At 42.7% G+C, this 17366-nt stretch overlaps 3 protein-coding genes across 4 annotated transcripts in view; all 3 read right to left on the bottom strand.

Moving 5' to 3' along the window:
• The window catches only part of SNX30 (sorting nexin family member 30), a 91537-nt gene extending 90082 nt beyond the window's left edge, over positions 1–1455 (bottom strand). Inside the window, exon 1 of the mRNA XM_015248331.3 lies at positions 983–1455. Coding sequence (XP_015103817.2) covers positions 983–1138 — 156 coding nt within the window. The 5' untranslated portion in view covers positions 1139–1455. The remainder of the gene's footprint in view (positions 1–982) is intronic.
• Positions 1–17366, bottom strand: part of SLC31A2 (solute carrier family 31 member 2) — a 445176-nt gene that overhangs the window by 278030 nt on the left and 149780 nt on the right. The gene's annotated exons all lie outside the window — the stretch shown is intronic.
• KIAA1958 (KIAA1958 ortholog) overlaps positions 6944–17366 on the bottom strand; it is a 160629-nt gene continuing 150206 nt past the window's right edge. The window contains exons 5-6 of one of the 2 annotated variants that reach the window (XR_012072196.1): positions 7122–7450; positions 6944–6993 (exon numbers count right to left, since the gene is read on the bottom strand). The gene's annotated coding sequence lies outside the window, so the exon portion shown is untranslated. Of the gene's footprint in view, positions 6994–7015; positions 7451–17366 lie in introns of those variants that run through there. The other variant, XR_012072195.1, reaches the window with a different exon arrangement.

The following is a 17366-nucleotide window of genomic DNA, read 5'->3' as shown; positions in this document are numbered from 1 at the left end:
TTGACTGCTCAGTGCTCTCACACTCATTTCTACTGTCCCCATGCCCTCCCATGCAAAAGGGAAAGAAAGTTAGGTCCCCTGATTCCACTTAATATTGGGACAAGAAGAAATTCACTTAGTATTTTACTAGGAGACGATCCTGATCACAGGTGTTGAGAACAATTCTAATTTCTGCAATTAGTGACTTAAGTGGCAACAGCTGCGCTGATACCCGCACAGCTCAAATCCCAGTCACAGCTGAAATGGCAAAGGAGAGGAAGGGAGACGCTCCCCCTTGCCCCCTCCCTGGACTCTGCTGTCTCTCAAAGCAGGAGGATCATGCTGCTCTAAGAAAATCATGAGCCTCCTTTTACACAAAGAAGGTCAAAGGGCGACCTTTCTTTCCATCAACCACAAAACCAGTCTCTGCTAAGCCTAAACAGTGAGGGGGAACGTCAGAGGTGAATGGAGCCCCAGACAGAAAACCACAGGGACACTCTCCTCCCGCAGCCGGCTGGGGTCTGAGTCAGGTGACTCCTGAGGGCACACAGCAAACCCAAAGATCACTCCCCACATGACGCGCAGGGGTTAAGAAGCCTCTGGCTGTAAGACCATGGAAAACCATTAACTCTTGCCTCTTTACAGTCCCAAGAAACTAGAAGAGCTACAAGTGCCTCGGCAGCTTAGCCTTCAGGGATGTATCTGGAGGAACTGAGGACACAGGCGCCGAGCACTGCACACACGCCTCTGGCCCCAACAGGCAGGCAGGACCCCTCACCGCCAGCTGTCACTGGCGCTCGCGACTAGTCACAGCCGGGAAGCCCGTCCCCTCTGTCCGCTCCCCCTGCGGCTGTGACCCCGCGGGGCCGGCAGAGAGCAGATGCTTTCTCCCAAGGTTCTGGGGCGCCAGGGTGGGCGCGGCCCGCTGCCCCGCGGGGCTCAAACCCTTCATCCCTCTCGGGACCGAAACAAGCCTCCCAAACCCCTGCCCCGCGCGCCCCACCTTGTCGCCGAAGCTGCGGGCCATCAGCAGGTCCGGGCTGGGCGTGCTGTCGCCGCCCACGGCCTCCTCGCTGCTGGAGCCGGCCAGCGGGTGCGGCATGTCGCGCAGGGAGTGGGGCCCCGTGGACGGCAGGGCCTTGGGGGGCCCGCCCGACATGGCGCGCACCGCTCGGGACCCGCCGCCGCCGCTTCCTCCTGCTGCTCGCCGCCGCGGGGTCCCCCAGCGCCCGGGCCGAGGCGTCGCTCGGCCGCGGCTCGGTCGGAGGCCCAGCACCGGCCGGGCTGGGAGCCGCCGCTGCAGCCGCCGCCGCCGCCCGCCGGCTCGTGTCTGCCCGCGCTGGGCTGGCTGGGCCTGGCTGCGCCGCTCCGCGCCGCGTGCCCCGCTCGGCGCCCGAGCGCGGCGCGGGTCCGCTCGCACCTTGGCCCGGGAGCCCAGCCCGCACCGCCACGCCGCCCAGCCCGCTCGCGGCCCCGCCCCCGCGGCTCCCGGCCGCCCCGGGGGGGGGAGGGGGAAGGGAGGGGCGGGGAGAGCGGGAGGCGGGGAGGGATGGAGGGAGCGGGGAGCCGGGCAGCTCCGCCCCGCCCGCCGTCCCGCAGGAAGTGCGCCCTCAGCCCTCCGCCGCCGCGGTCCCAGTGTCCTAGCTCGCCTCCGGGAAGCCGGCCCTTGGAGGCGGCGCGCAGACCCCAGAGCAAAGGGCCTTAACGGAAATCAGAGGTGGGAAGAGACATGGCAGGATCCTGTTCCATTCCACCCGCGTAGACTAGTGCGCCCAGGGGCAGCCACGCTTGGTGCTGGGGGCTTTAGGACACGCACTTGATTTGGGATCTTCTGGCCTCGAAAATAACCCAAAATGGAGGGAATTACGATGCATATTATAAAAATGGCATAAAGGGCTGTGAGGCCGCCAGGAGAGAACATCGGGCGGAGAACCTAGAAGGGAATTAAAGGAGGCAGTGTGGGGTTTCTTCAGATGCACGCTGAGATCCCCGTACCATCTTGCTTCTGCAGTTCAGCCGGGTTTATGTGAACCTCAGAAGAGGGGACATCAGTAGAGGAGTGCTACCCATGATCTATGACTCTTAAACTCACACCTTGACCATTGTGCCATTTGAAAGAATCGTGAGGTTCGTTATTTTTCATGCTTCTGTGGTTCCTTTCCAGGCGTTTGGCTGAGCTGGATTCTGAGCTTTGTTTGCCAGCAGAATGGAAATAGGGCATTACTTTGGCTCTTTGAGGGTTCGCCTTCTTTTAAACCTTACCTGCCTCGGCAGCTTCTGCTCAGGGCTAAGTCGGTAGAGGTCATCAGCCAACATAAGAACAGGCTGATCCCAGGAAAGTAATGGGTAGGAGGCCCATGGTGGAGGAGCACGTTTTCCCTATCTATTCCCAAACGCTCCAGGTTTGTCCTGTTTTACCTGACAAATCTTGAAGTTGGGATTGATTGTGGTCTCCACAATACTTTTTTCTAGAAACTAGTGATACTTCAGCAGGCTGGGAATGCACAGTTGAAGCCAACCCAAAATATCACCCAGAGATTTACTCAGCTTTAGTGACCGTCCCTTAGTTCCCCTGGTGTAATACCTCCAACCTGTCTTTAAGTTACCATCTTTTCTCTCCCCTAGGTGGCTCTGCCTGGGTTGGGGAGCACAGGGCTCAGATGGCACTGGGGACAATTTTAAATCCTGCATCTACCCCACAGGAATGCCAATGTCTGGTCCTCTTGGAGTTGGATAAAATTCATACTTTTAGAGTCAAGGGATGTTGGCAACTGTGACAGACCCTTTTTATCTGTTCTGATTAAAACAAATAGCATAAATATAATAAGAAATGAGTGTTTTATAGATGTATAACATAAGTATTTTTTATTGAATGGTGTTATTTATTTTAACAACCAGGCCACCTTCACATGATAAAGATCTTCTTTTATTAAGGCTCCACACAGCTTTCTCCTCAGGGTGCCAGGGAAGAGTGAAGAAAAGAGCCACATTTGAATTCCTGCTTAGTCACTGCAAGTGGCTGACCATGAGCGAGTTACCTAACCTTAGTGAACCTGCTTCCTAACTTAAAAAGAAAGACAGGGAGCAGGTAATAATACTTAACCTTACTTACGGGTTGTGAGAACAAAATAGTATACACTTTGTAACATTCCTAGCAAAATGCTGGCATAAAATAAACTCTCTTAACTATTCATTTCCTTCCTTTCCATCTCTGTCATACTATTCTTATGAAATGATAATCATAGTTTTCATAAATAAACGTGCTTCCCTCCAAACTCCTCTATATGTTTATTTTGGATCAGAATGCCATTTTTCTGTGCTCCCACCATTTAAAAAACAAAAACAAAGAGTTCCTAAAAGGCCATATGAAACAGTTTATTTTCCAGTTTCCTGGTTGGTCAGTGGTCTCTGGCCACAATGATCCAGTGGGTAGTCATCAAAACTAAAGAAAGTGAACGTCTACGGAAAATGTTTGGGGATATAGTTTCCACCATTCAAATTTAGCCCAGGACTGCCTATTCATACTCACCATTTCCTGTTGGATTTCAACGTTCCTTGTGGTGGGGAATTGTCACTGAAATAGTGCAAGTGTCCCAGACTATGTGGCTATGCTTCTAAGAGTTTTCAAAACAACATGGTGGTGAGGGGGAAACGTGAAGTTTCTGTATCAGAGTAAAAGGTTGTAGTGTTTATTGGAATTTATGGACGGAAGCTTGGGTTTCTAGGGCTTAGCTCTGAGGAAGAAAGCACTGGAAGAATGTGCATGGGGTAGGGGGAGATATCAAGAACACAGAATGCCACCAATGCCACCAGAACCCAAGAATACAGCACTGGGACACACAACCCCTGCCACCACCAGTCCAGGAATCTTAGGCACTTAGGGACCTTTCTGCAGATGGAGACTTGGGCCCCAGAATTCGGTTAGTGTGCCCAGCCAGAACCCTGTCAACCTCACAGCAAGTCTACCAGAGCTTTATGTGAGCACCCAGACCTCAGAAACAGAGCAGAGTCACAACGAAGCATTCTCTCTTTCTCTCCCCTGGTACAGCATGTGCTCAGGCCTTATTCATGTTTGTGTTAGCTGCTTATCCTCTTCTGGGTTTTAGTACAATCATAGCTTTATTTTACATGGCATCCCAAACCCTGCCTCAACATAACACAACCACTTCTGAAGTGGACGGCTGATGAGGACAAAGGAGGTTTTCAAAGAGCATTCAGAGTGACATGGAGAAAGCCACAGAGGGCTGTCTCACACAAGAGGGGCAACTGAGAAGGCACTATCGCCAACAGAGGCAAAATTGTGTGGACAGTTTAATTCAGCCAGTGATGTCCCAGGAAAAAGCAAAAGCCAGCAGGTCCACTTGAGGCCAGGATCTGAAGAGTTTTGCAAACAAGAAATTCGAACTTGGCCCAGAACTAGCAGAGAGGCTTGTGGGTAAATGATAGGATCGTTTTAGCTTTCCATATGGAAGGGTCTAGCCCAAAAGCATGGAGACCCTCTGCAGCGGGTACACAATACAGATCATGGAGTCAGTGCCTAAGAACCACCTGTGAGTTTGTTACAATGCAAATTTCTAGACCCATCTAAGACATCTCAATTCAGAGATGGGGTCTGGAATATTTTTTTAAACAACACCCTAGCTAATGCTCATGCTGATTCTGGTCTACAGGCTATACTTTAAAAAAACACTGTTCTCATAGCTCTACCCATTTCTCTAAACCGTGAACTGACTTTCCAAACCTCCTTTTGTCAATAGCATCTTTAAGTTCTTACTTTGAAAACATTTCCTGTTTGCTGAAAGGTTGCTTAGAAAGGCAAAATTTATCTTACAAAATTCCATTGCTGGGTCCTTTTGTCCTAAATTTTTATGGTTATTTTTATTGAGCATTTACCAGGGGCTTAAAATCTGGGAGAAGAGCTCAGGTGAACTAAACGATCTGTTGACAGATTCATTTCATAGCTCTGCCTGTAAAGTGCCTCAGAATGGAGTTGATGTTTTCCAGAGCCCCCTAGATTTCTTTGGCTGACCCTGCTGGCCCCTAGGAGCTGGACCTCATCTGGCCACAGAAATGTAATTCACTGCCAGCGCAGAGGGCTCCCTGTTACCTGGCTTTCTTCACAAGCCGGTTCTGGAGGGTGTGGGTGTGGGTGTGTGCATACTCCTTTGTGGTGGCTACCCATTTGAGAGGTTGGGCTGGAGAAGGTACTGAGCTGACAAGTACTGGAAGCCGTGGCATTGAGTCATCTTAGTGAACCTTTGGATAGGATGGAAAACTATTTATTGGCTGTGTGCCCCATGATAGTGTTTGGGTCCATCACTAGGAAGGATCCTTAAAAAAGGCATCTAGAAGATGAACATTTAGACATCAAATGACCCAACAGTTCCACTCCAAGAACACAACAGAAATGCATATGTACATTCATCAAAAGACAGATTCAAGAATCTCCACAGCAGCAGAGTTGTGTAATAACCCAAACTAGGCACAACTCACATGACTATCAACAGCAGCAGAGTCACACAACGAAATGGTATACAGCGAAGGGAATGGAGAAGCAACATGGTGAATGAATTTCACAAACATAATGTTGAATGAAAGAAGACAGATACAAAAGGATGTCTACTGTCTGAGTCATTTATGTAAAGTTCAAAAACAGGCAAAACTAATGTATAGAGCTAAAAGTCAGAATAGTGTTACCTTTGTAGGGGTTTCTGGGGTACTGATAATATTCTGTTTCTTCATCTGGAGGATTCTTTGTAAAAATCCATCATGCAATGCATTTATAACTTGTGAGCCTTTATGTGACACTTCATAAAGAAAGGCATCTAGTCTGTGTGCAACCCTCAATTTGTAAGGAAGGAAGCTGAGACCCGGAGGTATTAACTTGCCCCTGCTGTGCTCCCTGCCACTTGGACGCACACCGATGCAATGTGGGTTCGGGGAATGCTAGTTTAGGTAAAGCCAAAAGGTAAAGGAGTGAGGAAACAAGCAAGAGGGAGAGAAAGATGTGCAAACAGCTGTTAGATGCCTACCAGTCATTTGCCCCTTATGATTGCTTGTTGTCCCGTCTTTCTCCCACGCCATCCCTTCTCATGCAGCCTTGGGAGGCCCTGATGCCTGGAGCTGCCCTAGCCATCTTGTGGCCACAAGTGGAGACAGTCCCAACACCCGGAGGATAGCTGAGCACAGAAACGGGAAGCACCCGTGTCTTTGATGGCATCACTGAGCCACTGCACCTAACTCGACACTTCTTAAATAAAAAATATACATCCCTGTGGTCTCAGGCAGTTTAACTGGGACCCCTGTAACGTGCAGCTGAACTCACCTGTAGGGATTCAGAAGATGAGGACTACAAGCAGGTAGGAGAAATCTAAGAAGAGAGCGCCCCTCTGTGGGAAGCAGTGTTCACAGCAGCAGCGTCATCCTTCAGTAACGGTGCGTTCTCAAAAGGGGCAGAGTGAAAGCTGGTTCTTGCGGTGGGGTGAGGGGAGCCAAAAGGTCTTAGATATTACAGTGGCTGTGGCCCTGCAAAGCTCAGCCTTACCCAACAAAATCTCATTCCTTAATATCTAATTTTTGTTATTAGGAAAAATTCAAACCAAATGAACCTTTCTCCCTTAGGGGCAGAGATAATGGGGGGAAAAAAGTGGAGAAACACGACTCTCTAAAGATGTAGGAAAAACCCTAAAACAGAGGAGGAACAGAGGTCCTGCTTTCCTAAGGCAGGGCTCCTGAGCGTTCCCAAAGCCCCTGAATTTCACTGGCTCTTCCCAGATCCTTGGCACTGGGGTAGCTCCAGTCAGGCCTGCTCTGCCCAGCCCCTCCTGTGCTTTAGGATTGGGGTGTTAAATGATTATGCAGGCCCACAGACTCGTCCTCATTTAAACTTTTAAATTTAGAACACTTTTAGATGTTTAGAAAATTTGCAAACACAGTACAGAGAATTTTCACGTAGTCCCCATCCGAAGTCTCCTATTGTTAACATCTTCTATCATCATAGTGCATTCGTCACACCTAAGGAGCCAACATTGGTACATGACTTTTAACTGCATACTTTATTGGATTTCAGTAGTTTTCCCCTGATATTCTTTTTTTGTCACAGAACCCCACCCAGGATCCCCATATTACATTTATAGTCATACCTCTTGGCCTCTTCCAGTCTGTGGCAGTTTCTCAGACTTTCCTTATTTATGATGACCTTGTCAGGGTTGAAAAGTATTAATCAGGCGTTTTGTAGGATGCCCTCAATTTGGGTTTGTCTGGTGTTTTTCTCATGGTTAGACTGGGGTTGTGGGTTTAGGGGAGGAAGAGCACAGAGGTGAAGTGCCCTTCCCCTCTATTCAAACCAAGGCTACATAGTATCAACATGACGTAACACTGATGATGTTAACTTTGATCAGCTGGTCCAGGTAGTGTTTGCCCAGTTTCTTCACTGTTGTTAGCTCCCAAAGGTGTATCTCCCCAGCCAAGTCTGTTGAAAGAGAAACTTCCTTCATCAGGTACAGTAATTTCTTTCTGATACCTAGTCAAGAAGGCAGGGGGGTGTCTACTCAATTAATAGCTAGGAAAGGATTAGAAATTAACACATTTCAGATAACTTAAAGATATAAATGTCAGAATAAAATATTAGCAGAATATTTAAATGATCTTGTAGGAAATGGAGACCGTAAGCCACACTGGAAACTGGAAACCTAAAGCTATAAAAGAGAAGACAGAGATATTTGACTATAGGAAAATTAAAGAAATTTGATATTAAAAACATATACATCAAAAGAAAATTTTGATGGGGAGTTGGGAGTAACAGCTAAAGGGTGCAGGATTTCTTTTGGGAGTCATGAAGTATTTTAAAGTTGATTGTGAAGATGGTTGCACAACTCTGACTAGAGTAAAACCATTAAATTATACACTTTAAGTGACTGAATTGATGGATATGTTAATTAGTTGATTGTGATAATTATTTCACAATGTATATGGATATCAAAGCATTGCACTGTATACCTTAAATATACAATTTTTAATCTGTCAACTATGCCTCAATAAAGCTGAGAAAATATCTTTTTAAGAAATAAATAAATGCGTGAATTGTATAGTATGTGAATTAGAGCTCAATAAAACTGTTAGCAAAAAGAGACAAATGATAATCTGGAGAAAATTATTTGGAACACAAATGACACTCTCGGTGTTAATAAATTCTTAATACATCCCCCTACAAATTAACGACACAAACCATCAATCGAAAAATGGACAAAAGGATATGGATAGTCAATTCAAAGAAGAGGAAATATAAATGGCCAATGTAATGTAAAAACAATGTTCAGCCTCACTGGAGATCTATGAAATGTCAACAAAAGCAAAAAGAATCAATCTTTGCTCATCCTAATGGCAAGCACTGCAAAACCAATCAATTATAATTAGGTGAAGATTATATTTTAAAAGGCCTGAAATTTAAACAATTTAGGGAAACTTTTTAAAGACAAAGAATCCAAAATTTCAAATACAAAATTTTGTACAAAGGTGAATATTTATTATGAATGAGAATGTAAGTCACCACAATTATAAGTTTTATGAAACCGATAAATATCACAAGCATCATAACCTTTTAAAAATTATTTATTAACTGCCTGACATACCTCTACAATACTATTTTCCATAGTCTTTGGATGCAAATTCTTTAAGACCTATAATATTTTGTAATATTATTTTCTATAGACAGATTAGAAAGATAATGAAGACTTTCTTCTGGAGTGATTGGTTGCAATTTGCTCTTTTATTATTGATAGTTTAGAAAAGTTTCTTTCAGCTTCACATTTGTTGTTGGTAATGCACTAAGCTCCAATCTGACATGCTGGCACACATAAAATATGTGGCTTACCACCAGGCATATTTGTTGTTTGTAGTACTGTTACAGATTTTTGGCCTATAAACATGGGAATTCTTATTCTGTTTTAGGTGAGCTCAAAAAAAACAAAAGGCTGTAATGGTGAGTTTACTGCATTATCAAGGATATTTCTGATAGGAGAGAACTTTTGGTTTTGGCCAGTCATCACTGAGCACTGAATCACTGGCTTACAATTATACAACTTGGATGATGGGGAGAATTTTCTACAGACCAGCTTCTGGCTTCATACATTTCAAAGTTTGTTTCTCCTCTAGTGCCAGGTATCAGCCAAGTTCATTTCACGACATGACCTTTGGCCCTGTGTCTTCACAGGAGCATGCCCGGAAACTACTGGGACCAGGATGTCTAGCAATAACCCCACTATGCACAGAAGTGACACTGAATCTCATAAATACATCCTGCTAAACTCAAATAGATGCACCCCAACTTAACTTTCAAAAAATGCCTGCAGCCACTCCAAAGCCAGTCAACCTGAGAAGTATGAATGGAGCAGAAAGACACAATTGTTTTAATTAGTTGCCAATGAAATGACATCCTTTTTCAAATATTACAAAAATACATGACCCTGTGAGCAAATTGCTAAGATGTCTCCTTGGGCCTTGGGAGGTGGAAGGCTGGGCAGAAAGGGACACATGTTCAAGCAAAGGATCCTGAAACTGAAACTTTATCAGCTTCACAGGCAATTGGCCTCTGTATCCGCTGCTACTGAGGACACAGGGAGAGAGACACTCTCAAATAGGGTGGGCAGAAACAAGTGGTGCTGTCAAAATAAAAGCTCTCGTACCTAAGGATATATGTGCAAAGATGTTTATTGCAACATTATTTTAGAGACAAGGAAAGTAGAAACAACCTACACTTTTTATATCACTAGGGAAAAGGTTGAACAAACTGTCATCCACAATGTATTATGCAGTGAAAAAAAAAGAATTAGAGCTTTATGTGTTGGGAGGTCTATGATACGGTAAATTTAAAAAGGCAAGTGGTAAAGTAATATGTATAGAGGGGTCACTATATATGAACGTAGATGTATATACATGTATGAAAGTATCCGTGTATATATTTATAGACAGTAGGAAAATGCATGCTGGGTTATGCACCAGCCTGTTGAGAGATTTTCATCTTGGGGTGAGGGGGCAGCAGGGCAGGGGCAGGCCAGATTAACATTATCTTTCTACAACTTCATATTATTTTCTTTCACACATTACAATGAGCATTTATTTCTTCTGTAATTTAAAAATTGTAGTAAGGAAAAATTTTGAAGTCAAAACATATGAAACACCTGAGTTATATATTTGCAATGTCTCCTACCTCTTTTCCAAGACTAAGCAACGTTGTCTATTATAAGCCAACTTTGGCTTGCCTTTCTGCACTCCTAAAGTGAACAGTTACAAGAAGAGTTTTAAGAAATCTCCATGATACCCCCAATTAACAGTCCTTTAAAAAAAAAAACTTTATCATGTCTCACTTTCTATTTCAAATTATGTTTATATGCTAACAACAGAAACAAAGACAATTTTCAGGCACAATCCTAGACTTCTTTCTACCTGATGGCTATGGCCCAGCCATCTCCTTTTTGTCCTATCTTCACTTTTAACAGATGTGTCTTGAAACATGTTACAACCAAGGTTGAATTCATGTCATATAATTTGAGGCACACTACAGAATCATTTCCAATTTTAGAAAAAAAATTCAGTTTTACTTCTTATCTGAATTTTTTTTTTACACTTCAGAATTATGTGTCTCTTTGCTGTTAACTATATATATAATGTGTATTTTTAACCGGAGCTTATACATTCTCAGCATCTTCATTTTGATGATGATCTTAAAAGTTTTTTTTTCAATATTCTGAATACATCCTAAATATAAAATATAACAAAGCATATTCTGAGTTGTCTGGATGACCACTATTTAACTGAGTAATGAAATAGATATTTGTTCCCCACATTTACATTTGTTTAAGATCAAGAATCTACCAAAAATTCAACTTCAATTTCCTCCTGTTAATGACAAATGAAAGCAGCAGGCTTACCACGTGGAAACCTGTGCCCAGTCGGGCCCATCTGAGCATTGGTGGGGCCTAGGGCCAGAGTACAGATGTCAGCTCACAGGTCATATGTCTAAATACTTAAAAGTGAGGCATCAAACTAACAAATATGTGTACGGCTATGGCTTTGAAATGACTAAAAGTTGGCTAAATATCAAAGAAAATATTATTTTTCATGTCTGGGTGGTCTGTTGACATTTGATACGAGTAATAAAATAAATACATAAACAGTTCATGGAAGTTATTTTTCTTGCCTTTATAGCAGGAAAACAATTGTTTATATTATAAGATTATGAGGTTTTTTTCATGTAAATGGTGTGCCAAAGATTCAACTGAGGTGTATTAAAAATTCTGAGAGTTTATTTGAGCAACAATCAATTTGAACCAGGCAGCGCCAAGCCGGAAGCAGTTAGGAATGCTCCATGGACAGGAGCTGGGGAGACTTCTGCAGAGAAAAGGCGGAAGCAAAGTAAAGAAATTATCGTTTATAGCTTAAAACCTACGTGGCTGTTAGGGATCGGCTGGTCAATTTTATAACCTTGAGGCATTTACAAGCTTAAATTTTGGTTTGCTGACGTGGGTTACCACAGATTTACAGTCCCCTCAGTCTAATGGCTTTGTTTAATCCAACAACAGTAATGTCGAATTGGACAAAGTTTCTTAAGTGATTGTAGTTCTTAGATAGTTTTTCCATTAATCTTAATATGGAGAAAACGTGTTCTCTGGTAAGTAATCAACAACTGAGATTGCCAAATTCTTAAAGTAATATTTAGAGTCAGAAATGAATCACAAATGTTACGTGTCATATTAAAACATTGAAATGAGGATGCGTATGATAAATTATTATCACAGAATAATAAAATATATTTTAATTTTATCATCAGTTATCACTTATATTACAACGTTTACCACCTCTTGAAGCAATATCTAGTCATACGGTAAGAAGTCAGTATTATGCTTCACTCATGGTACCTATAAACCGACATATATACAAACATGAGAGGAATATCTGTTGTTTAATATTGTAGAAATGTTCCCTAGCCACCAGTCCAACTGTGCTAATTCACGAGCAACTCCAGAATCACAAGTGAGAACAAGAAGAAAAGCAAGAAAACGAACATTCAGCACTAAAGAGAAATAACTGCTGGTTGTGCAAGAATTCGTTGAAGTCATCTGATCTGAGAGGAAGTATTAAGAAGTTACTCGTTTGTTTTTTCTCTTACTGAAGTACTTCTGCCGCTCAACTATTCGTTGCACTAAAAAGCAGTGTCCATGTTTGACCTTGTGAGATAATACAAAAAAAAAAAGTATATATATATATATATTGGTCTCTGCTTTCCACTCCCTACCTCCTTCCTGGCACAGAGCTCCTGAAACCCTTGTGAATTCCTAAGTGATAAGAACATAGGAGCATCTTTTGTTCTAATATTGGCCTTTGACCCTGGTTTCTGAAACAGGGTTCCTAAATCCATTGGAACTTCCTGAGTGATAAGAATATCTTTTGTTCTAGTGAGGTGATTCTGGGTGAGCTCCCAGATGGCTCCTGGATGGCGGCTAATCACCACCAAAACAACCGAGTCAGGATCAGAAGCTTGGAATTTCTGGCCTCATTCCCCAGTCTCCAGAGAGGGGAGAGGGGCTGGAGATGGTTAATGATCCATCATGCCTACATGATGAAGCCTCCATAAAAACCCCAAAGTATGGGGTTTGGAGAGCTTCCAGGTTGGGGAACCCCCCACATTGAGGGTGACACACCCCAATCTACAGCGACAGAAGCTCCAGCACTCAGCTCCAGCACTTAGGACCCTCCCAGACCTCGCCTTACGTATCTCCTCATCTGGCTGTTCATGTGTATCCTTTACCATGTGCTCTAGTAAACTGGTAAATGTGCCACATTAGTGCAACAAGAAAGACAAGCATGTTATTAATTCAAAGCTACAGTCACGTATTTAGGTATTAGATATTGTGAAAGAAAAAGTCAAAATGGAGTTGGTATTGCTAAGAGACCTCTCTAAAACGTAGCCAGGAGGCCACTGCATGAGGAAGTATAATTTATGCACATCTCAGCCCAGATGGAATCTGACCTTTTGACCACTTATTGTCTGCCTTAACACGGTCATCCACAACATCTGCCCAATGTTCCGGAAATTGGAAATACTTATCAGACCATTACCCTAAAGCAACTTGTGACAGCCATCCCTTAAGGACAAGGATTTCCTTCCTTGTGTCAGAGTGGAGCCTCATAGCTTTTGCCTTTATAATCTGACACTTTCTCTTCCCCAGTACACTCTTTTGGCTTCAACCTAATCTGTAGCTCCCGAATTGCAATTCTTAAGACGCCAAACAGACTCTTTTTTTATTTGCACCCTTCTGTGTGTGTGTGTGTGTGTGTGTGTGTGTGTGTGTTTTGATTGATGTTATTGAGTAGGAACCTTCCTTGAAAACAACAGGAAAATACCATAAGAGATTATATTCATAGCTCTTTTAACTGGATAATGTTGGTGCAAAATTTTGCTGTCTGATTTGTCTAGTATCAATCACATTGCCCAATATGGTACTCTGCATGTAGAAAGTACTCTAGGAAAAGCTCAGATGGTTACCAAAAAAGGCAAATTGCAAAAGGCTATATATATATATATATCATATATATGTATATATATCCTATATATATATATATCCTTAGTTTCCTGCAGCAGCTGAGATATATATATATATCTCATGGATAGATAGAATGAATGTCAACATTTTTATAAAGTTTTAAAACAATTTAATATATTTTAGGGATACAACGTAGCAAAAATTTAAAGATACATATTGGGGCAATGACAACTAAATTCAGGAAAGTGGCTTACCTCAGAGGTGGAGTGAGAGGAACATCAAGGGGAAGGGTGTCTAGGAGGATACAAATATACTTGAAATGTTTTGTTTTTCAGGCCAGGTAGTAAGTTCCACAGTGTCTAATATATTATTTTACATATATATATATATTTAAATCTGCAGTATTTCTCTCTTTTTTTTGGTGGAGGGCAGGTAATTAGGTTTCTTTCTATCTTTTCTTTTTTTTTAACGAAGGTACTGGGGATTGAACTCAAGACTTCCTGCATGCTAAGCACACACTCTACCACTGAGCCATATCCTCCCCCTCTGCAATATTTATTAAAATGCAACCCAGACAAAAAAGCCTTTCTGGCATTTGTTGCTCAAGTACTCTTACGTGTGCTCTGAGTGGGCTGCGAAAAGCATTGTGTTAATTTCCTGCAGCAGCTGTAACAAATGACCACGGACTTGCTAACTTTAAACAACAGAAATTTATCCTCTCTCAGTTTTGGAGATCAGAAGTCCAAAATCAGTTTGTACTGAAATCAAGGTATCGGCAGGGCCAGGCTCCCTCCACAGGAGGGGAGAATGTTCCCTGTTTCTTCCAGCTCCTGGGAGCTGCCTCTCTGCTTCCGTGACAACACTGTCTTCTCTTCTGCCTCTGTCCAATCTCCCTCTGCCTCTCATTTGTGGCAGGACATTTGTGACTGCATTTAGGGCCCACCTGGATAGTCTCCCCTCCTCAAGACCCTTAATTCAATCACATCTGCAAAGACCCTTTCCCACATAAGGTAACATTTACAGGTTCCCGGGTTCAAGATCAGGTCCTGACCACAAATGCCTTTGTCTCCAGTCACAATAGGAATGCAGTCTTTTCCTAAAGTCAGAGTTGAATAAAATTGGCCCAAGAGTAGTAAATAAAAGGTACTGATTAATTTAAAAGGAACTTTAAGAATGCTAGGGGATTTGGAGCAGCATAAGGCTGGTATTTTATCATTAGTGATCTCAAATAAGAGCCTTTCAACAAATTTATTAAATTTATAGATGGTACCAAATCTGGGGAGTGGTTAACAGTGCTACTGCAATAGTTTAAGAAGAACAAACACCTTGAACTTTGACAAAACAGTAATGCAGACGAGGAAACAGACAAACAGAGAAGCAACTTGTTGAAGTGTTCACCCCATAAGGGGCAGAGCCAATATTTGAACCCAGAAAGTCTGGTTCTAGAGGCTGCCCTCTTAACCAATGGGCATTTCTGCCCCTTTTTGTAATTAAAAGTCTCCCAGACTAAGTTCACTTCATTTTCTCTTCCAGGATCTGAAGTAAGAACACATTTTGTTTGAGCAACGTTGTTGTAGCAGCTGGCTTCTAAGATGGTCCCTGCTTTGGACTGAATGTTTGTGTCTTCCCCACCCCGACCCCAGTCCTAATCCAATGTGACTGTATTTGAAGGTGGGACCTTTGGGAAGTGATCAGGTCATGAAAGCAGAGTCCTTATAACTGGGATTAGTGCCCTTATAAATGAGACCCTGGAGAGATCCCTCACTCCTACTGCCATGTGAGGTTGCTGCAAAAGGACAGTTGTCCATGAGGAAGTGGGCTTTCACCAGAGCCCAACCACGCTGGCACCTTGATTTGGGACTTTCCAGTCTGCAGAACTGTGAGAAATAAGTTTCTGTTGTCTATAAGCCTTCTAGTCTATGGTATTCTATTACAGTAGCCTGAATGGATAAGATAGTCCCCAGCAATTCCACCTCCTGTATTCACAGCCTTGTAGTTTCCTCCCACACTGTACTAAGGCTGGGCTGTGTGACCAGCAGTATTGGCAGAACAAATGGTCGGAAGATCCTAAGCCAGAAGCACCCATCTATGCTGCCTTGATTCTAGCCCCTCAGGAACTGTCTTTGTTATTTTAAATTGCCAAGTTTTGGGACAATTTGTTACAAGCAATAGATAACTAATACAGGAATTGTCTCAAATTCCTACACATTTGATTTTAAAGGCTTCCTAGCATCATGCATTTCCCATAAATATTTAATCACAAAATAGCAGAAGAGGCTTAGGGTAGCTCCAGCTGGAATGTGGGGACTATTCTCAGCTCTCTACTCTGATACTGAAGGTCTGCAATAATCATAATGCCTCAGGAGGAAGCACCTCTCAGACTGCTACCTGGCATTTCCTTATCAGTTAACAGAGCCACAGGACTGTAACAGACATTTCTTTTGTCTCAGACTTTCCCCTAGTAGATATGCAGGGTCTCCATATTTATCAGCTGACTTATTGACCAAGTACCAAGATACTCAGTAAAACACAGATCTTTCTTAGTTAACCCCATCACCACCATTCAACTCCAGAACTCTTTTCATCTTATAAAACTGAGACTCTATACCCATTAAACAATAACTCTCCATTGTCCCCTTCCCCTCAAGCCCCTGGCAACCACCATTCTACCTTCTGTCTCTATGATTTTGACTGCTCTAAATTCTTCATATAAATGGAATCACACAGTATTTGTCCTTCTGTTAACTGACTTATTTCACTTAGCATAATGTCCTCAAGGTTCATGCATACTGTAGCATATGTCAGAATTTCTTTCTTTTTAAAGGGTGAATAAAATTTCATTGTGTACATATGCTTCATTTTGCTTATCCATTCATCTGTTTGTGGATACTAGGGTTGCTTCCATGTCTTAGCTACTATGAATAGTGTTGCTATGAACACGAGTGTTCATATATCTCTTTGAAGTCCTACTTTCAGTTCTTCTGTGTATAAAACCAAAACATCCTAATTATTTTGAGTAACCATTATAGTGTTTTCTACTAGCGGGCTGTATCATTTTACATCTCCACCAACAGTGTACAAGGGTTCCAATTTCTCTGGAACACTTGTTATTTTACTTTCTGGGTTTTTAATTTTTTTAATGGTAGTTATCTAATGGGTGTGAAGAGGTCATTCATTTATTTTTATTTCCTTTTTATAGATGATAGAATTGAAGCACCAAAAGGTTGAACAAGGGCTCACAATTATTAAGTGTCAGAGCTGGGATCTGAACCCAAGTAAATCAACCTACTCTTAACCTGTATGTTAAAATTCTTATGAGACTGAAGTCCCAAAAACTCTCAAAGAGAAGACAAAGGAGTTCAAGGACTAACATCCACTGAATAAAGGGCAAAATAATCAACAGCAAGTTAAATTTGTCTTTCTTCTGATAATGTTCTCTGAATTCTGGGGAGGCTGAGTTTACTACGAAATTCCAAAATACTATTCTAGGGGTAGAACTCTATTTTTTTTTTCACCTTATATAAGCTTGTTCAGAATGTCCATTTGGGACTTAGACTCACGCTTTCTTATGCCCTAGTTTCAGTGTTGTCTAGTCAGGCAACCTGAAACCAAAAAATTCCCCTGAGGTTCTGTCAGCCATATACATCCCAGTCATCATTTCAGCCAGGCCAGAACTCAGAAAGTTCTTTTAACTTAAAGGGGTCCGGGCCAACTACCAAAATGCTCACTTTATATTGAGATTAATGTAGTCAGCGGACGACTGAGCTTTCTGAGCTGGTCTCGGAGGAATTCCTTCCTCCGGAACAGAGAATTAATGTGAGATTTAAGAACCTGGGCCTTTGCATC

The sequence above is a fragment of the Vicugna pacos genome, chromosome 4 (assembly GCF_048564905.1).
Source record: "Vicugna pacos chromosome 4, VicPac4, whole genome shotgun sequence".
NCBI lineage: Eukaryota > Metazoa > Chordata > Mammalia > Artiodactyla > Camelidae > Vicugna > Vicugna pacos.
This window is presented reverse-complemented; position numbering and strand designations above follow the sequence as displayed.